This window comes from Tympanuchus pallidicinctus, unplaced genomic scaffold (genome assembly GCF_026119805.1).
Source record: "Tympanuchus pallidicinctus isolate F22 unplaced genomic scaffold, pur_lepc_1.0 scaffold1, whole genome shotgun sequence".
NCBI lineage: Eukaryota > Metazoa > Chordata > Aves > Galliformes > Phasianidae > Tympanuchus > Tympanuchus pallidicinctus.
This window is the reverse complement of record NW_026294618.1, coordinates 4,829,556-4,850,834: the sequence shown is the minus strand read 5'-3', so window position 1 is coordinate 4,850,834 and position 21,279 is coordinate 4,829,556. Positions and strand designations below refer to the sequence as shown.

Here is a 21,279-nt window from a genome sequence, read left to right as displayed (position 1 = left end):
GGTAGGTAACTGTCATAAGGCTAAATGATTGCTCAGATTAATTTACTTGTGGCAAAAAGAAATCAATTATAATTTAAATTTTTGTCTGTGAAATGATTACGCTACCAGACATCAACTTTCTCCTTAGGAATCTACCTGGAACCTGCGTTGAAGTGTGTCTGTGTTAGTACAGATTATGTGGATCTGAATTAGTTACAGATTATGAAGAGTAATGTGAATCAGCATGTGCAGTTTTTAATCTGTTTGGTATACAGAGAATATTCAGCTGGTCGGCCTTGTTTAGATCTTTAAAGCATTGATTTATAGCAGAAGTCTTCCATGGGGTGCTTGGATGCAAAGGATTATTTCTGAGACTTTAAGACCATGGGTCCTTTGCAAACCATGTCATCGCTCACTTAAGGCACAGAGAAGAAAGAGGGTGAGGCTTTAGCAGTCCACACAATGAAACATAAAAATTGAAAGTGGATAGAAAAAACTGCAGTAGTTTGAGGCAGCATTTTTCTTAACCATGATGACATGTGGTGATTGATACCCTTCCTTTTTAAGAGAGGATGGATAGGTTGCTCAAGAAGAATCCTGGAGGGGCTTGTGTATTTTTCTTAATGACGTGGTTTGGGGCTACTGCCTGGTAAAACTACCAGAATGTTGCCCTTTATAAGCTGGTTGTGTAATTGTAAGCCAGACAACAAGAAATCAGAATGAATTTACCTTTCATTGAAATGTCTGAAGTTTTTGTATCTTTTAATTGTGTCTTACAGAATGGTGAATAACACTGAAGACCCCCAAGAGGCTTTATAACGTTCCATCCCCATGTAAAGTATGCTCAGAACTTTTCCAGTAGTGTAAGTACAAGCAAAAAACCCCAAACAATGACACAACAGCTACAGAAAGATGATATCTTGAGCGCTGTATTTTTTCTGTTCTACCTGAAAAATGCAGAGAAATGATTGCAGTGATAATCAACAGTTTGCTAACCTGGGGAGTTCCACTGGTTTGGCATTTGCTAGACCAGGAAACAGGAATTTATTTAAACCAGGAAACAGGAATTTATAGTTCTTCTCTTGGTCTGACTGATAGCGTCTCTGAAAGAGAGAAAATCGTGAAGTGCTTCGAAACAGCCTCGATCAGAGGAAGTGTGCTGTTAAAAGCTGGAGTACTGCATACATCCCCATGGCATAGCAGAAGGATACCAGAGCTGTAAGTGTTTGGCACCACTACAGACCTGGTGAAAGGAGATGAGTACACCAGAAGAGTAGCACTGTATATCAAAGGCAGAAGGCTAGCATAGCTAACATTGGTAGTGAATGTGCAGGTTCAAGCCACAGCTGCTGCTAAATCTTATGTTTGAATTTGAGTCTTTTAGTTTGTTCTTTTAAATGACTTCTGTTACGAATCTTGAATGTAATTGATATCCATTCTGTTTTCCTCAATAAATAAGCAAATTACTTCAAAGCTTGTCAGGCTGAAAGGAGTGATTGTCCTGTATTGTGCTGTCCTGCATCCCTCTCACAGTTGCAGTCCTGCATTAGTGTTCCTTGTACCTCTTGTAGACATGACCAAAAGTCCAGTGGCAAACACATTCTGGAGGTGCTTTGACCTCTAGGCTTCTAACTGTACCTTCTGTCTGAGTTACAAAGAGAAATCTTGTCTATTGCAGGTTGGAAGTGTGAAAACAGTCAGATTAATCCAAGATAGATTATTTCTGGGATGAAGATTATTCAGGTAGTGCATGGACACTCATAATGCAAGTGGCAATGCAAGCACAGACTACTGCGTAGAGGGTGGCAGTAAAGAGTAGCACTGACAAGAGAAGCACTTACATGTTGGAAATTCAACTACCAATATTCTTCAAATAGGCTTCTTGATACGACCATTAAGTAGTTATTTTCCTTTGCTGGTGTCTCAGTCTTCCATTCAAAACTAGTGGTTCTTACCCTTTTGACACTCTGAGACGCTTCCTGTTCTTTGTTTTAGCTGCAGATATGTTGGATATCAGTATTAAATAGTCACTACTTGAAATCTTAAATATCTACTTCACAGCAGGGAAGAAATCTGGAGGTACGGCCGCACTGCCCTGCGCATCTTTATTATGCCGGTAATGCAGAGTTTGCAGGCTGATCTTACAGTTCTTCTGTGCTTTGTGTGAGCACAAGGACAGTCTGTCAGCCTTAACTTTGAATCAGACTTACAACATAAATTTCCAAGCAGTGAATTATATAGTCTTAATTTCCTGTGCTTCAGCCAGATTTCAGACGTGTCCTGCCTCTGTGCAGTTTTAGTTGGATATCATATTCTGCTGCTTCTTGGGATCACTGTGGCATGTTGATGTGTGATATTAATCAGCTGCCACCCTTCATCACAAAAACAGTCACTTTTTCCATTGATTCCAGTGTATGTACAGTTAACACAGTCATTGAGAATGCAATAAAAAGTATAGATGAATGATTTTTGCCTGGCTGAAAGCTGGGATGAAACTATTTAGACAGGGTTAGAGAGCTTTAAATCAGGAGAAACAGTCCAAGATGACCCAGTTGGGTGCAGAGTTTCTGGACTGAACCATGTATAACTTTTTGAATAGGTAAATGGACATGGGGAAATGGGGGAAAAAAAAAAAACAGTTTAAAAAAAAATGATAAAGCAGTTTGGCAGCCCACAACCTGTAATTTATTGTGAAATCATGACTCGTCTTGTGTGTATGTTTGTGATAACTATTTACAAAATAAACAGCATGCCTGGCCGTACTTCACTGGGCAGGTGAGGAAGGTTATAAAGCCATATCTGAGGTATTCCATTTTCAGGCCAGGGTTTTAAAACAAGCTTGAAAGTAAGATTGGTTTGCATTAATAAATCTCTTAAAGCTGCCATGGTTAAAGAGTAGAGTGGTTATCCCAACCATGGGGCAGCCTGAAGAGCAAAGGAGGCGATTACCATTTATCTGCTTAATTTTTATCTGCAGTTGGATGAGATTGAGTACTTGAGAGGAATTTTTTGCCTTATGTGAGCACGAGGCTTGATTTTGGTGTCACCAGAATTAATTATTTATCTGAAATGAAGTCCTTCTGTAGCCAATGTGAATATGTCTCCACTGGTTTCTTTATAAATAGAATGGAAGTAATTTTGTGTACTTCACAGGATCAGAACAGTACTGATTAATTAATGTGTGAGATATGACCATTGGTATTTATGTTGCATTTGAAACTCGATGGAACTGGGCAGTTTCAACACTGCCTCTAAAAGTTTACCTGAATTGTCAGGTCTGTGCGTATGGATCTAACTGCCAGCTATGACAGAGCTGGCTTGGAGTAAGTAAAAGCCTGCTGAGTGGAAAAGAAATCAGTGTGAGTAATGCAGATGGAAAAAAAAGACTGAGTTCTTGTTATCATTCATGAAAAACAATGGGAAGAAAGGAACGAGTACGTGAATGGTATCAAAATCAGCACATTGAAAAACAGCCATTGCATTATGGTGGCTTGGAAAGTCACCATATGGCTAAGCTGCCTTAACTGTCCAGCTTCCCTGGAATGTGATTCAAAACACTTGAATTAAACCTTGGTGAAAGAAGCTTCAGCTAATTTTCTGTCTTTGCCTTCTGACAAGAAGGTGTAGTGTAAATGGCTGGTGGCCATTGTTCAGTTGTTCGTTTTAACCTTCTAAACGTTGTCTGAGCCCGTAGTTTTACTCTAAAACAAACCAGATGAGTTAATCCATGATTTCATGGGTAGTTAACCCAACCTAAAGGGGACTAAAAGAAATGTTGTTCGCTGTGCACCTCTTACGCTTTCCTCTGTTCTTAGCTAAATTGGCTTGGCCCATCCGTTGGGTTGGTGACAGCAATCATCATAGACTTCTCTAAGCTAACATAGCTTGCTAACCCAGGCAAAACAAAGTATCTAAGGATGGGTTGGTTTATTTATTTTCCTGATGTGTTGAACTGAATTCATTTGTGGGGATTTCCAAGAATCTCTACGGGAGGGCAGAAAAGCAGGACCCAGCCCCTACCTCAGTAATGATAGAACCATAAAACACCCTGAGTTGGAAGGGATCCTCCACTCTTGTTGGATGCTCTTAGGTCAGGTCACACTCCCTCAAGCATCTGCACATCAGGACTTGCATCTCGAGGTGTTCTCCTCCTGCTCTGAGTAGCAAAGAGTTGGCATTTACCCTGAGGACGCAAACTGGGTCTTCTCTGTGTCACACGAGAGCAAATCTCCCTAGATGGAGTCTTGAGAGGTTTGTTACTTTAAGAGCATGAGTAAGATGTCTGTTTCTTTTTGAAATGCTTCTAAATAAAATAAAACTCTAACATGGAAGCGGCTGTAGCCAAAAGCCCACTTTTTTGCTATTATGATTTATATTCTCTTATATTATCTATTTTGGAGTTGTTCTCCAAATACAACATCTGTCTTCCCCAAGACTGTGTGCCAACAGAACTGCAGTAGAACTGTTCCCACAGACTGTTTTCTAACAGGGGTAAAAATAAAAAATAAAATTGCTCTGTTGAACACAAAAATGGGGACAGGTAAAATTTAGTTACTTGGTGATTTTTGGCTTTAGTTTTCTGAACTAACAAATTGCTCTTTTATGAAAGTTGTTACTGTTGGTGAGAGATCCTGAGGAAGAATGTAGGTTTCCATAGTGCGTACTAAAGAACACTGTTCTCCTTACATGTGGAGAAGAGGTGGTAGAAATCCTGGTGATGACATCCCATTAAAGCATGTTGTACAGTGCTGTGTCTGGTGCCGTAGATGAGCCTTGTGAGAAGATGTTCAAATTTTGGCCAAGCGGTTGGTCTGCCTTCTTGCAGAATGCCTCTGGTTTTGAACGAGCCTTGTTTGAAGGTTAGTTCCTTTCTGCCTTGTTTGAAGGTTAGTTCCTTTCTGTGAGCCATTAGTTTCAAAAGTTAGCTATAATATTACTTTTCTGCCACACAGGATTGTTCTGTAGAAAGATGCGTTTCCAACATTTAGATATTCCAGTGAGCTGATGTAGAACTGTTGACTTGAGATTCTGTCTTGATTTTGATATACAGGGGATCCTATAAACAGGAGGGGAGTCAGTTCTTTGAATGGGTAGATAACAGAACAAGGGGAAATGGTTTTAAGTTGAAGGAGGGAAGATTGAGGTTGGATGTCAGGGGAAGTTCTTTCCTATGAGAGTGGTGAGGTGCTGGAACAGCTGCCCAGAGAGGCTGTGATGCCCCGTCCATCCCTGGAGGTGTTCAAGGCCAGGTTGGATGGGGCCCTGGGCAGCCTGGGCTGCTATGAAATGTGGAGGTTGGTGGCCCTGCGTGTGGCAGGGGGTTGGAGCTTCATGATCCTTGAGGTCCCTTCCAACCCTGGCCTATGATTCTGTGACTGATTGAATTCTGAAGACTTCTAGAGGAAGCAGAAGACAATGTTGTTTCTACCCCTGTAATTTTGGCATCTGGAAAAATATGATTTGCCAGTTTGTATCTAGGTTAGGCCCATGTCTCCTTTCTTTTTTTCTTGTCACAAGAGCTGTTTCTTCATGTGGGCTGAAGAAAAGATGTCAGTGTGTTGCAGGAACTGGTGGAAGGAATTCAGACACAGGAATTCTGCCCTGATTCTGTTACAGAGTTTATGTATATACAATTTTGTCTTCGGCTCCCAGATTTAAGAGCTCCTCCTTTGCTCTTTTGTCACAGCTTTGGGTCTCAGTTCAGCACTCAACTATCACTCTGGTTTTTCTGTGTCAGTTCTTCTCATTCCTTGTTCTGCCCTTGAATCCAGGCCTCAGAGTTCAAATTCCTGCCTTACTTCTGTAGAATTGCAACAAAAAAGTTGGGAGCCCTGATTGTAGAAGTAGGGAACATTAGGGTTAGACAGATAAGGTGTCGGTGTGAATCAGTCTGTGCCTGGAGTAGAATTCAGAAGTATCTGGCTCCCGGCCCTGTGCTTAGTCAGAGGTCAGTCTCTTCTGTAAGACTTGGATTATGGCAATAATTGGCATTTTTATTATATTTTCCCCTTGTAAGATTGATCTTGAGTTCTCTCTCTCTTTTCCAAAGATGTAAAGCGGATACTATAAAGGGCAGTAAGTTATTCACCCAAGTGGAATCAGTGGCAAAACTGCTGGGCTTTGCTTGCTGCCGGTGTGGCAGCACCCAGTAAAAAAATACTGTATCAGCAGCGAAGAATACAGAAGGCTTGAGTGGAAAAACAGCTTAAGATAAAAAAGTGAGTCTGGGTTGGGGTTCTTTAACTAGCTGAAAATCTTGAAGCTTCCTAAAGAAATGCTATGTTGATATTCTGCTCTCAGCTTGCCTTCTGTAATTTGTGTAGCGGTGAGTATTTGATTACGTTGGATTTATTTTCAGAAGTTTCAGGCTGCTCTTATTAACTGTCACCATTTTGATCGAAAGCATATGGCAGTGTTCTGCATTCATGAGGCAGTGCTTTGCATTCATAAACAGAACTGGTGACGTTTAACCTCGATAGATCAGCTTGTAGTCTGATTTCACTCCTTGCTTGCAAAGTGAGGTTTTCGTTTGCCTCGGCTGAGAGCAGTCATTATACAAGCATTACATTTTGTTTGTGAATCAGGATGAATGGGAGTAGAGACCTCTTTGAAAATCAGAACCAAGAGATGAAGCTGCAGGAGATAATTATGCAAACGTATGGGTGAGGATGGCTCTGTGTTCATTGACATGATGAGCACTTGAGGCCTGATTTTTAATTTTTTATACATATATATATTTTCCCCTCTCCTGAAAACTGGTACAATTCCACCAAAAATACTGGAGTTGCAACTGATGAGCATAAGTGTTGGCTCAGATGAGTCACATCCTTAATCCTCTTTTGCGCTCCAGAATTCGTAGCATCAACTACTGTTTTGAAGGCAGCTTTGCTTAATATGGTACAAAGCTTTGGGCGTTTCTGAAGCGCTTAAATTGACTGTGAATAAAGGAGATGCACTTGTTAAGCAAGAAAAGAAAAGGCCAGTGCTTGAATTTCAGACAGTGAGATAGAGCTTTGCCCCAGCTGTGTTCCAGCAGGGTTGTAAGGCTGTACTTGGTGGTCAGTGGGACAGTTGCAACCTCTGAGCTTGCAGGCATAGTGTGCAGTGTTTACTTTGTGTGATGCACATCAACTGTTGTGTTTGTGGGATGACCAAAGCTCAGAATGAAACTGCCTCTCAAGCTTCTTGTAAGGAGCAGCTGCATCCTGGGTGGGAAATGGTGAAACATGGAAAGAAGGCAGTGAATGGAACTGCACTTGGGTGCTTAGATCTTGTGGACATGTATGGAGAGAAAAACAAACGTACATTAATGGAAAGTGAGGTTAAACAAGAAACAGCTGGAAGTGGGATTTCATTATAGTCATTGGTTCTGAGAGGAAGTGTTTGGAGTGGTAGTTAGAGAATCCCAGAATGGCCAGGGTTGGAAGGACCTCAAGGATCATGAATCTCCAACCCCTTGCCACAGGCAGGGCCATGCAGGGTAGCTGATGTGTTGGTATCAGTCCAGTTGAGACGTTGTATTGCCTTTGGGAATAGCAGTGCTGTACTTAATACCCATTTTTGTTTGCTGTCCAGCCCTCATGCAGGAGGGAAATGTAGCAGCCCAGTCACACCAGCCAAGGATCCTTGCTGCATCCTCATGGAGGCTGGGCACCTTCGGCCAGCACTGCTGCTCCTGTGTTTGCAGCAGCTGTGGGCACAGCACTTCTCACCACTACTGTATGTGCAAGGAAAAACTCTTAGCTTGACAAATTCATGCTGTGAGAAACTGTAATAATTAAAGTGTGTTTGGTTAACTAGTTGGAGGTCCATTTTTGGTTGTATACTGATGGGCAATTTACTTCAGCTGGAAACCATGACTTATACAACTTCACGATATGAAGATCACACAGTGCCATCCAAACCCTATGGCTGAGAGCAGTGTCTCAGTGCTCCCTGAGCTCCAGCAGCTCAGGGCTGTGCCCGTTGCCCTTTGGACAGGCTCTTTCCCTAACTCTCCCCCTCACCCTTCCCTGACACTGCTCAGGACCCAGCCCTGCCAGCAGCTTGTGCCAGATATCAGAGGAGGGTGGAAGTTGATGTCTCTTCCCATCCCATTCACCACAGTTGATGCAGCTTTATCAGAATCATTGTTAAACCAATTACCAGACCTGGGATCCTGTTCTGTACACTTTGGCTCTAACCCATATCCATATTATGCAAATTATATCAAATATAGGTCTCATATTAAAAAGCACAACTGGTTTTGTAAGTGTCTTGAGCTTTCCAGGGCCTATTTGATAAAGCAGTGAATTGTACTGGAGATTTTGAAAGGGATCTCTGCAGGAAAGGATCTATGCAGTGTCGTTTGGGCACTTCCTATTCATATACAAAGAGATGAAAACATGATTTCTTCTGATCCTTAAGGAGTCCAGAGCTATTTTCTCAACTGCTAAAGGTGTTAAGGCCAGTGTTCTGGCCTTGTTCCCAAATGGGTAATTGAATTACTTTGAACTTCTGCAAGTTCAGTTGGACGTAGAGTTCTCCACTTTCTGCTCCTGGATGTTCTTATGGGATTATTCTATTAGATTCAGTGCCTGCAAAGCTCGTGTTGGGAAAACGATTCCTGAATTTGTGTGGGCTTGGGTTGTGGTTGTGGGTGAGGAAAGCCAACGTGCCTGGTTACGGATCCCCTGCTCAAGGTCAGTGCTTTCAGAATGGGGAGAAAGCCCCACATTTACGGGGAGAACTTCACACAAAATAAGCTTGAATATTCTTGGTATGAGAGGGAAAAAGGTATTGAGAATAATGTCCTTAAACAAGCAGGCTTCACTTCTCAAAGGTGTGTTAGAAGTGGAAATAGGTGATGCTGTATCTGACTGGTTGGGACCTGCGGGGTATTCTAGTTTCTGTAGGTTTGGGAGTAGGAAAAGGGCTTTTTTTTTTTGCATTTCGTTTATAGGTCTCCCTTCATCTGATATTTAGGCACCTCAGGTTCCTTTTGGATGAGCCATAAAAGATAAGCATGAAGTTTTAATGCCTTACAGATACCAAGAGGCAGTAAGTGGAATTGGGCCATCTTACATGGGCATGGCTGCCAACTCAATGTGAGAAATGTAAATAAGATATTTTGAGCTATCTTTTTTTTCCCTGTCAGAATCTAAATAAGCTCAATCCATTTTAAGGCCCGGGTTCAGCTGTTAGAAAATGGGTGAATTTTAGTTTAGAATTTAATTAGTTCTTTATAAAAAGCCTTATTTTTGAATTTCAGGGAGATGAACGCATGGCGGCTCTTCCTTGGTTGAAACCTTTTTGTCTGCTCTCTCCATAGGGAAGTTTGACACCTTGTCACGACTGGTGAGAGTTTTGGTAAGCCAAGCTATGGTAGTGCTGAGGATATCTTGCTAAATTGGCAGGAAAGTTTGTTAAAGTTGGATCACAGCAAAGCAGTCCATCACAGTATTATTCTCAGGAACAATATTTGCTGCCTTGATTTTTCTTTTGAACACCTCCAGGCATTCTTCCTGTCCCTATCTTACTTTGCTTCTTGTTATTTTTGCAGTTGATTGTGTTTCCCAAGGAAAAAAGAGGGGAAAACAAGCTGAATTATAGCTAACTAGGATATGAGGCTCTTAAAGCAATACGGGTGGGTAGAGAGGAGAGTAGAGGATATCCATTAATTAATGAGGTGAATGAAATTTTGATGATTCTAAAATGGTTGATTTACTCAACTGCACTGTAAATTGATTTTCAAACAGGATTAAGTTTATTAAAAATATTTTGAAAATGGAAAATAACAGAAGCTTTGTTAGAATAACGTTTCTAAATAATCTTAGTGTAGTTATTCATTAAAAGAGAGTAGATAGCTCGTAATGTTGGAACATGTTCAGTAATACGAAGTTTTGCAATATTTGTTTTGTGTTTTTAATGGAAAATTCCCAGTTCCTGAAATTGTTCTCAATACACAAAGCTGACTCAGAAGCATTTTTTCTAAACCTTATGATTATGTAGAAAAGCACATGGAAATGTGAATGAGAGTTCAAGACCAGTACCTGTGTCAGGCACGGTGTGTGCTGTGTTGGCAGCTATAAGCACGGGAGTTTCTCGCTCTGTATGTGACACTGGTGAGATCAATGAGATGCTGTGGATGACTTTGGTTTGTTGTTTTCTTTCCTAAGTGTTGAAAAGTTATGTAGTATAGAAGTTGTGTAGGTTGGAGGGCTAGAAGAATATCTTGCATGGACATCTTTAGCAGTGACTGTTAACTATAGAATAATGGATTTAATCTGGCAGCTCATTTGCTGTTCTCCAGTTCCTTTCTGCAGCTGTTTCAGGAGCAGTCCAGAGATTAACAGTATCTGTGGGCCACAGATGTTGGATGTCACTGAATATATGGTGCAGAATGGCCTTGTTCAGCAGCCCGTGCATCCCTGTGCGCATCACCATGCATGAACAGTGAATCCTCTCTGCACCAGTGTTGGACAAACTGGAAGCCACATCACTTTCCCACGTACAGCCTTGTACCACTGGAAGCAAAATATTTATCTTACATATAACCCACGTCTAGAAGCTGAGCCCTAACATTTTAGATAAATTAGTGATCACACTCATTTTAAAGGCAATGACTGTCCACAAGCTTCTGCAGGGAATGTTAGGTTCTTGATATTACTTGACTTTTTTGAAGCCATCTTGTGCTTTTGTCAGATCAGTTTTTGGTTCTTGGGGCTAGAAGAGCAAAAGTTCTGTGCTTCTGGGTCCGTGACAAACTGAAGATGAACCTAGATAAACTGAAGTATGTTTTAGTATTAAATCTTGAAGAGTCAGTGGAGGAGGAATTTTGGGTGGAGGTGGAGTCTTGGATGCATTAAATCCTCCAGTTCAGTAAAGTACCTGAGGACATGGTGTTGATAGATAAATGATTCAGGGAACGCATGTTAGAAGTACAGGTAAGAAATGACAAAGGTGGGTTTATCTCTAATGAGGGGTGAGCTGGCACATCTAGGGAAAGCAATCTCAAGGCCAGATGTTTGATAAGAGATTTTCCTATTTGAAAAACATGCTACTTAGAGCTGACATGGGGAGCTTTCTTACTGCACGGGAGTTGGTGACGTGAGTCAGTAAGGCAGTGCATTCACTACAAAGTGTGGACAAAAGGGCTGAGCATCTCTGCTTCCCTAAATACAGAGGGCAGATCTAGAACACAGTGTCTGTTTCCAGATGCTCCTTGTCAAGCCCAGAACAGCTCAAAGTGCAGTGCAATTTCCAGATTTTAGTTGCTACAATTCCTGTCAGACTATTGCTGCAGTCCGACTGCAGACTACTGCTGCACTGGCTGCTGTGTCCTCCTCTTCGTAGAATAGTCTAGGTGCTTGTCTTTTAAAATTGAAAATGGCATTTACAGTTTCAGTAATTAATTGTCCCAAAGGACAGAGCATTCCTGTTGGACTGAAGCACTCATCTGAATGTAGTCTGTCTTTTCACACGGTTGTTTTCTTGGATGGGCATCATCCCCTTGCATTGTCCTCTTGCTTTCTTTTCCTGCATACACATTTCTAATGTTAAAAGGGGTTCAGTATTTGCTATAGGAAGATAAAGACAGGAGCTTCTTTCCAGTCTGCATGTGCTATTTTCATGGGTGTATGCATGTTGGTTTTGTATGCCTTGTCTGTAGCTACACTCCAACTACAGCTCAACTAAGCAGAGCAATTCCCAGGGCTGCTCTTCAGTCCTAAGGCCACTGGACCACATCCATGCTACAGGACTAGCCTTGAAAAGTGCGTAGCTGTATCCAAACTCCTTGCTTGTGGTTTCTGGTCTATGCAAAGTCCTGTATAATGCCTGCGAATTGGTCAGGACTGCAGTAGCTGTGTTGGAGCAAAATTGCAAAAACAGAGCAATATAATGATCTCGTAGATAACTGTGGGTACTGAGTGCTTCTCCCTTGGCACTGTTCATTGTTACAAGTATTGATAGAGCTATGTGCTTTGACTTGAGGATACACCTTATCTATTTCCTTACCTAGTCAGATCTGTGTGGTGAGATGTTTCAAGTTTGGATAGATTTTATCACCATACCCCCAAAACCTACTGGTTTTGTTTAGGTTTCTGTGATGCGTGTACCTGAAGGAAATCCCTGCAAAGCCTGCTGTAATCCCAAAGGCTGTTATTCCTCCTTTGGTTTTCATAGGGTTTTTGTAATTCTTGCCTGACTTTTAATCTGCTCTTGTTTGTAGGGATTCTACAATTAGCTCTGCCACATGTCATGGAGTTTGAATGATATTTTTACCATGTTGTCCTGCAGGAATTATAAAAACCCTTGACTCCTTGAGAAGATCCACAATAAGGTTCGAAAATACCCTGATCTCTTTCCCAAGTTCTCTCTGCCCTCCATCTGCTGTCCCTTCTCAAGATCCTGAGTTCTGAAGGAGTGATCTTGTCATTTGTATGCCGTTTGGCTCTGCTGTAAGGAGACTTAGGAAGGAAAAGCAATTAAGGGAAGCTCACTGTGCTTTTACCAGTTCCATTTCTTGTCTTTGCAGCAAATTCATAGGACAGTCATTGTTCTGATACCTTTGGAAGTTTAGTAGTTAAAAAAAGCTTTTGATGAGCCACCATGTTGATGGAGTTGCACCAGAAGCCTGTCTTTGGAGGGAAGAAAGCAGCAGAAGTTTCTTTAAATGAAAGCTTGTAGTAATTGGATGTGCTGCACTTTCCTTCTTAGGGCAGGCAATCTGTGACAACATTCCAGGTTCAAAAGTTGGTAACTTCAGAAATCAGACTTCAGTCAAATCAACTTTGGTTCCACAGGCCACTAGAATTTCCGCTAGGTATGTTTTTATCTTCTGTTTTCAAGGCAGCAACAAGAAGTTAGGGCAACTTGAACCCTTTGTACTGCAGATTCGAAAGAGCTGTGTTTCATAAATCTCATGTCATAACTGGTTAAAAGTTCTCCACAAAAACTCTACCTCTGGCCTTGAATGAACTGGTCAGTTTGGGAATCTGGAGTTTCTGTTTGGAGGATAGTTGGCAGTGAGGAAAATTTGGTGTGAATTACTGAACAGCCATCCTCCCTCTGTTACAGAGGTTTATCAGGAACAAAAGAGTAGTAACTGCTGGTTCATTGTAGAAGCAGTGAAAGAAGGAGAGAGAAATGCTTTCTGAAAAGTTTGCAGAAGATGAGCCTTTCTGCCAAGTAGCAAGAGTACTGGTCATGAGAGGCAAACTGCTGAACTTGATTGGAGGTGGACTGTTGGGTTGCCATCTCCGTCATAAGTGTGGTTAAAGTGTCAGACTACAATTGGTGTTTTCTCCTGCAAGGTATTTTCCATGTATCACAGAGAAGTGTTGAACTGAAGTATTTGCTTTTCCATCTCACCTTGTTTTCAGCCTGCTGGAAACCATGTCTCACTACACAGACGAACCAAGATTTACCATAGAGCAGATAGACTTGCTTCAGCGCCTGAGACGTACAGGAATGACCAGACATGAAATCCTCCATGCGCTGGAAACCTTGGATCGTCTTGATCAAGAGCATAGTGACAAATTTGGAAGAAGATCTAGCTACGGAGGTGGTTCCTACAGCAACAGCACCAACAACGTCCCAGCATCTTCCTCGACAGCCACGGCTTCAACACAGACCCAGCATTCTGGGATGTCCCCATCCCCAAGCAACAGTTATGACACCTCCCCACAGCCTTGCACTACTAATCAGAACGGGAGGGAGAGTAACGAGAGGTTGTCTGCATTCAATGGGAAGATGTCACCCACCCGTTACCCGCTAGCAAACAGCTTGGCTCAAAGGTCCTACAGTTTTGAAGCTTCCGAAGAAGACTTGGACATCGATGACAAAGTGGAGGAACTGATGAGGTCAGTAGAAGTCTTTGTAGGTTTGGAAAGTCAGGGAGAAAAGTCCTTCAGCATGCAGATTCCTCCTGTGGGACTACCTTGGTAGTGACAGGTGTTACCAAGAAAGCAGGAGTTGCTTTCTTGACAAGACAGCTATTCCCCTGCTAGTTTCTTGATGGTCAGTATCTCAGTACCTCTCTCCTGACTCTCAGTCATGTGTAGACAATCCCATGTGCAGATATACCAGAGGCTGTTTTACTGCTGAAACACTTTTTTCCATGCTGTACCAAAGACTCAAATTCATGCTTATTCACCGAATTTCCACCCTACTCTTATTTAGAAGATTTCTGACTGAGTCTCAGTTCACGTGAGTCTTCTTCCACTAATGTGTACCAGTTGAGTTTCCTTCCATATATAGGCAGAGTAGGGAAGCTGCTTGGTTAATGCTTTCCACGGTGATCTGCAGTGCATGTATGTTATCTGTTTATAGTTTGTGGCAGGGGCTGACTCCCTCTTGGATTTGCACAGTCTGCAGATTGGTGCAGGAAAACAAAACAACAAAAAAAAGAAACAGAAGTCTTTAATGAGGGCTAGTTGTTTGTTGTTCTTGTTTTTATTTCATTTTGTTGTGTCTTTGTTTTCTAGATTGACCTTCCTTTACTTTTAGCTGCTTCCTTTTCAGCGTTATGGCAGAGATTAAAAGAGGGGATTATTCCACTGAAGATGAAAGACTGAGTCAGTGGGCTTGACAGCAAATGACAGCAAAAAGAAATGCAGGGAAAGGGCAAAAAATCTCAAAACTATTTTAGTTACAATGTTGGAATGTTTTTTTTCCTTGAAGCTGCAACAAATCAGAAGTACCTATGGGAGGGAGAACTAGGATCCATAATCTCCAGAATGGAAATAAGTTTGGAGATTTAGGGTAGAAGTGCGGCTGGAGAATATTAGAGATGAGCACTAGGAAAAGCCAATCAGCCTCGTTTACTGTCAGCTGCAGGGTAATGGAATAATGCAGGAAGGTGGTAAATATAGCAGTATGCAGGAGTTGCCATGGCTGAAGTTTTAACCGTTCCTTGGAGTTTTTGGTTCCTATGAGTCTCAAGTAAACTGAAGCTACGTTTATTTTCCAGCATATGGAAGGTAATTGAATATGGAAGTAAAAATGAACGCACAACATGGCATTTATTTTCCATTTTGAAGGATTTTCTGCCTTGAGAGCTGCTGAGGCAGGACAGGAGAAGGGGAAGAGAGATTACTAAATAATAAGGCCTAATAAAGATTGGTTTTACTTCTCTGCACCTTTCAGGGAAGAGAGGAGGAAAAAGAAGAAAAAGTGTATTTTCAGTAGCTGAAATTTGCTGTGTATCCCAATCCTTAGGTAACCCCCAAATTATTGACCTTTTAAGCACAGTGCCTACTGAATTATCTTAGTATACCTTGGTACCCATAGCAGGGGGGGTTGGAGCCTGATAATCTTTAAGATCCCTTCCAACCTAAGCCATTCTATGATAGTACCTTTTAAAAATCATACAAAGCAATGATGCTTTTCATTCAGTGCAAGCCATAGGCTAGGGAAGTAACAGCGGAGGGGTGGAGGTTGCAAAATCTTTTTTCCTTTGGATCTTTCCCTTGAGTAGCTGCAGGACGTTTGTGTGTATGTGTTCAGTTGTGCAGCTAACCGCGCACACCCTGCTATCCTTTATTTTTTATTTTTGTGCCTTATTTTTATGACGGAGGATTTTATGCTGGTATGAGAGATTTATTCATCCCTGTGTAATGAAACTTTGCACATTCCATATGGCAGCCCTGCACCTAATATGAATTATATAGGACGTGAGCCATCCATTCTCCTGCTAGGGTACTTTGATCAAACGTGACACTAGTTAAAAGAAGTGTCCACCGGTGAGGCACTTTGACTGTTTTAATGCCTGCCTTCCCCACTCCTTGTCCCCTAAATAAAGAAAATGAAGCCATTTTCCATCTTCAAAGTGCACTTTGGTCTGCCTGTCTGGGTCTTTTTTCTCTTTTTTTGTGCTCTTGTTTTTTGTTTTGGTAGGAGGGACAGCAGTGTGATAAAGGAGGAAATCAAAGCCTTCCTAGCCAATCGGAGGATTTCCCAAGCAGTTGTTGCACAGGTAACAGGTAAGAGCTGGGGGAGTCCCTTCTTCATTTTGGGAAACTGTGTCTAACTGCCTTATGTGTGCATGGTGCAGATGTTGGAATATTGCTTGGCTTTCTGCATTGCAGTGCAGATCTGTCAGCTTAGTCATGATAATGTATGCCTTTGATTTAAGACCCATTGTCCCGCACATCACAGAACTTCCCCAGTGAATCACTTGTTCTTTTTTTCCTTTTTTCTTGTGGCTTGTGCTAGCAGATTTTATTTTACAGCATTATAATAAGCCCAAAGTTTTTATCTTTAAAATGAAACCATTTTCCTTAATTCCTAAATTGTTTGTTGAATGTAGTAAATAGATACATATCTGCATCTCTCTGTATAGAGATATGAATAATACATATTTGTATTATAAAATGCATATGAGAAATCTGGAGACACAGCTATAACTGATATCACTCCATCCAGCATTCGTTTTGTGATAGTTTTGAAGTTTTTCAATTGCTTGTCTCCACAAACAGTGAAAGTGAGTTGTGAGATCGAGGGATGACTATTTTAGCTTAGATTTTACTAGAAGGAGCAGTAGGGTGCTCTGGGCTTTTTTGGTCTGTTTTAACCCCTTACCTTTTACATTCTCTCTTTTGTGTTCAGGACAAGTAAGCATTGATACCACTTATTCTATTTGTGTGTTATCAGTTCTACTTTATAAATAAACAGATCAATCCCGTATTGTATCTGTCACATCTATTCATTTTTAAAACCAAGCTGGATTAAAGATGTTGGAATGGATCCTTTCTAAGGTTCCTTGCTGACTAGGAATGCCAAACCAACAGGAGGGAAGTTGTTCTTTTATGATATTTCCAGCGTTTGAAATGTCATGAGGACCCATCTGCATGGGAGATCTGGGTTTGCAGACACTGTGTGTGCTAGCAGTTGAGGTAGGCAGGCAGAAATGGGTACTGGAGCCATGGAGCCAGGAATTCCTTCCACATCTGTGTTCTTGGGCAAATTACTTGTACAAAATGAACATTTTGTATCACTCTAAGGAATGTTACTAGCCTTACCAGATGTTAGCATTAGTAATGCTAAGTCTTCTTAGTTGAATTGGACCTGAACTGTGGGCAGTTTGTGGGTCGGTCCCATACCTCTGTGAAGTTCTTGCCTGAATATGGCCTTGGAATGGCTTATTTCTATATTAACCTCCTGTATAGTTTATTATGAGGGCAAGCAACAGAAAAATTCCTGACTCCAGAACAGAGCCTCTGAGCCTGAGTAAGTCAAACTTACCCTCCTTCTTCAATAGAGGTGTTTTAAAGAGGGAAAAAAAAAAAAAAAATGCGGCAGGATAATATTTCCAAAACAAAGCAGCACTTTTTTTTGTCAGTTAGACTATTGCATGCAGTTAAAGAACTCCCATGCCAGATCTAAGGTAGTTTGTATCACTAAAAAGAACTGATCTGTTTGCCTACATCTCGGTGCATATCTCAGTACCCAGGCAGGCTGTAGCAAAGTCAAGGTGGATCTCTTCACTCCTGGTCACGTTGATCCTTCCATCCTCATCCTGCACTCTTTGCTATTGCTCGATGTCTTGTCCTGCCAGACAGAACAGAGATTGACCTAACGGCACTATCGTCTTGTTTTCACATGAAATCAATGGCACCCCAGGTAGCTCTAAAGGCTGAACAGCTATATTTTTTTGCAGCTGACCAACGGACCTTTCAAATAAGAAAATAAAGTGATATTTTGAACTTGATGCACTTTCTTAAGCAAAGATAGCTGTAAGGCCTGTGCTGTGTTACGATGCACAGACCTTCCTCCTGCTGCCCTTTGCAGCTGAGCAGTGTTCTCTTCCTGGTCTTACTAGGAAGGTCATTAGGAGCTGGTTCATTTTAAAAGTAACCCTTAGCCTTGTGTATGCAGATGTGTAGCACTTACGTGCCGCTATTAAGTACTTAGTTATGGCTTATCTGAAAGGAATAGTCTCAAGGAGATTGAAGGGACTGGATTAAAGTGTGTACTCAGCACTAACGGGGGAAACATCAGCTTCCTTTCAAAGGCACAGAACAGTGAAGGGTGGCTGAAAATATCTCAGGACAGAGACCCAGAATGGAAAGCATGTATCCCAGGGCTCTCATTTCCAGACTGGTCTTAGAGCTGGTGAATGCTAGTTGACTTTTGTGTTCTGCGGATGTATCCATCATCCTTCCCCAGTTCAACTGTGATGCAGTCTCCCAAGGAAGGTTTGGAAACCCCTTTTGATTCTTCAGAAAAGGAATTTGGGCAGGCTAGCACGATGCTTTGCAGAATGTATGGTCCCAAATATTAGGACCATATTCATACATATGGTCCCATCTCAGTGTTTACAGACTTAGTCTTACTGGTAAAGCTGGTTTGCTAATTATTCAGTAAATAAGAGAAAAATAGATAAATAAAATTCAAAGAGTGGCCACTAACAGATGACATAGGGAAGGACTCTAGGAAGTCCTCTTCAGAATGCTGCTCAGTCTGGGTGATTGGATTCCTTTCCAGCCCCAGGCATCATTCATCACCATTCATTTAAATACAAACATAGCTGCAATTCAGATGTTGGGTGTATTTGACTTCCCCAACCGCTACCACCCTCCATCAGCTGGAAATCATTTGTTTGGCACTTGAAATAAATGCAGAATACTACGGCCTCAGCTTTTATCATTCATCACTTCTGCCTTGGGAAGAAAGGCAAGAAACAAATGAAATGAAAAATCCATGGCTGGCTCTGTCCAGGAGGAGCTGTTTGACCCAGCTGCCTGTGCTGTGGTCTTACTCCCTTCAGTCTCTACAATTCCTATGCTATTTTAAAAATTCTGCTTATCTGTGTAATGGGAGGGGAGAAAGAAAGGAGTAACTGTTCAGTGGTATTAGACCTCAAGCTAGGAAACTGAAACCTTACTTTTTCTTACTTCTTACTGGGTATGACATTGTTTTAACTGGACACGTAAATTTGTTAAAACAATGTATTTGTATATCTTTGAATTGCAGGTCATGAAATAGAGCTGCTGAATTGCTTACCCTGTGCTTACAATCCTATTTGTCCCCATTCTATCTTGTCATCTTTCTATTCTTGGAGCAGGAACCTCCAATGCAACTTCTGCAATTTCAGACTTCACTTTTGACTGATTTTGTGAATTCTTGAAAAAAACCTTTCTTTTTCTCATCTCAATTCAAGTATTGCAGTGCAGTTACAGGTTATGCATTCCTATATCAACCAGTCTTACTACTGAGGGCTACTACTGAGCAGGCTTTCAATTGCAGCCACTGCAATGGTAAACTGCTGCTCCTTTTGTTTTTCTTGTGCTGCATTGAGAGGGGGTGGGAAGTGAGGGAGGCCAAGGATTTGTAAGAGGGAGACACAGAGCTGAAGGTTAAAGTCTGCTGTTGCAGTAGAACAATTTTTTAGGCTCTCTTAGTCTTTATAAAATTACCAGAAACTTCTCAAGTCATTTAGATAATGAATCTGACAAGGAAAATTAAACCTGGAAGACATTCTACAGGGCTGCCTTGTGTACTGAGAAAAGAGAGCAGATCGGAAAATAGTAACATCAGGATATTAAATGGTGACTTGGAAATAAAGAAATGATTGATAAGAAGCAAAAACTTAGCATAACACTTATTAGTGCTGGTCCTAAATACAGGAGCTGCTTTTTATAGAAACTTTTTTAATGGTGTCTGTAATAAGATAAACAAGAAGCACTTGGGTTGGGCTCTGTATAAATAATCTCCTACCGATAAGAAAAATGACAGTATAAACAGGAGCTAATAATAGTTCCTGCTGAATTTCCTATCTTGTTTTTTGAAGCTCCTTTTAACATAGCTGCAGCTCACTTGAGGTAGGGATTTAGCCCTGCATGTGGCAGGTGAGGTGCCAGATTTTTACAAACAGTAATCTGAAGTCATGTAGTGCAATTTGTTTTAGTTATCACCGGAACGGTTTGTGGGCACAAAGTAGGAAGTCAAACTCTTGTTTGGAGATGCTGTCCCTTGATGTGTTCTCTAAATGTAGGTGGAGAATGGGGGAGACGTGTTCAGAAACTGACACCTTTCTGTTGCGTACCACAGCAAAGGACAGAGGGAGGAGTACTCAGAGATGGGCCCTTTGCAGCCAACCCAAATGCTTTGATGGATGATGCCTCTGCAAGCTTTGGAAGTGTTGAATTTTCCATTTTTTTACACATAAAGAGGAATGAAGGAACAGAAATCTGTACTTTCCTGAGGTCACAGTGGAAGCAGTCAGTGGTAGAGCAGGAATTTGAATTCACAGTTCTCAGTCCTTAGGTTGGTGCCATAAAAACCAAGCCATCACGTGTGAAAAATAATAATAAATAATGATAAATGCAGAGGTCAGGTGTTCTTTTTGTTTGCTTTTTTGAAAAATGTACCACAAATAGAGCTTTCCAGTGCGTGGTTCTGCTGACCTTCCTGATTATTCTGTGTGTATGATTCAGCCTTGTCCTTCTGTCTCTGTCTTAATTGATGTGAGATCCCCAGGACTCCGCTTTGTGTTGTGCTAAATCTGCAGAGCACCTAATGCAGTGGAGAGCAGCCTCTGACATCTCCTAATGCTTGGAACCTACAGGGGTGCCGAGCAAATCACAAATACAGACCAAATGTGATTGAACTAGTTCAGTGTGAAGAAAACTCAGAAAATTACTGATCATCGGAGGTGAAACTAGCATTTTCTCCTGAAAACTCATGGAAAGATTTGGTTTTTTAATGGTTTTGATCTTTGCAGATTCTCTGCAAAGAAGCATTGGCTAATCTCTTCAATTGGTACACGTCCTTTGCAAGCATGTGCTATATGAATGTAGGATTTTGCTCTCAAACAGGAGAATTAAGACGCTGCCAGTTATTGCCTCTCCAAATCTGATGTATTCCAGGTGCTTCTAAAAATCTCTCCTGAAAGAAACATTAAAGAAATGCAAAGTAGAGTCACTGAACAAATCTGTACGTGAAGGTGAAAAACAGTTACTTAAAGACTTAATGAATAGCAGTTGTGAGGGTTACTGGTAGATTTGTACCGCAGGTATCAATTGCCTTCTCTGAATGACACATTTAGACATTCCTTTTAATTATATGTAAGGAAAAAATCTTTCATGTATGATTTGTTTAGGAGATAACGGGCATGCCCAGAGGAGCAAGCTTGTACTGTCATCTCCATTTAGTTTGTAATTATGAATTGTAACCTGCTGTGGGAAGGAGTGATGTGTGACGCAAGAGATCATCATTTGATTTGCTGTAATCCTTTGTGATTACCAGTCTTCCTTTACTCTTTGCAGTGAGTGAGCTAGTTGTGCTCTTTACAGAGTGTTCTTGTCCCTGCTGATC

General features: G+C 41.3%; 1 protein-coding gene across 19 annotated transcripts in view; it reads left to right on the top strand.

Annotated features, from left to right (window-relative positions):
- Nucleotides 1–21,279, top strand: part of HMBOX1 (homeobox containing 1) — a 130,668-nt gene that overhangs the window by 47,133 nt on the left and 62,256 nt on the right. For 16 of the 19 annotated variants that reach the window (XM_052692828.1, XM_052692867.1, XM_052692760.1 and 13 more), the window contains 3 exons: nt 759–842; nt 13,344–13,823; nt 15,859–15,944. In XM_052692828.1, coding sequence (XP_052548788.1) covers nt 820–842; nt 13,344–13,823; nt 15,859–15,944 — 589 coding nt within the window. In that variant the 5' untranslated portion in view covers nt 759–819. Of the gene's footprint in view, nt 1–758; nt 843–9,309; nt 9,328–13,343; nt 13,824–15,858; nt 15,945–21,279 lie in introns of those variants that run through there. The other 3 variants (XM_052692784.1, XM_052692799.1, XM_052692791.1) reach the window with 3 other exon arrangements.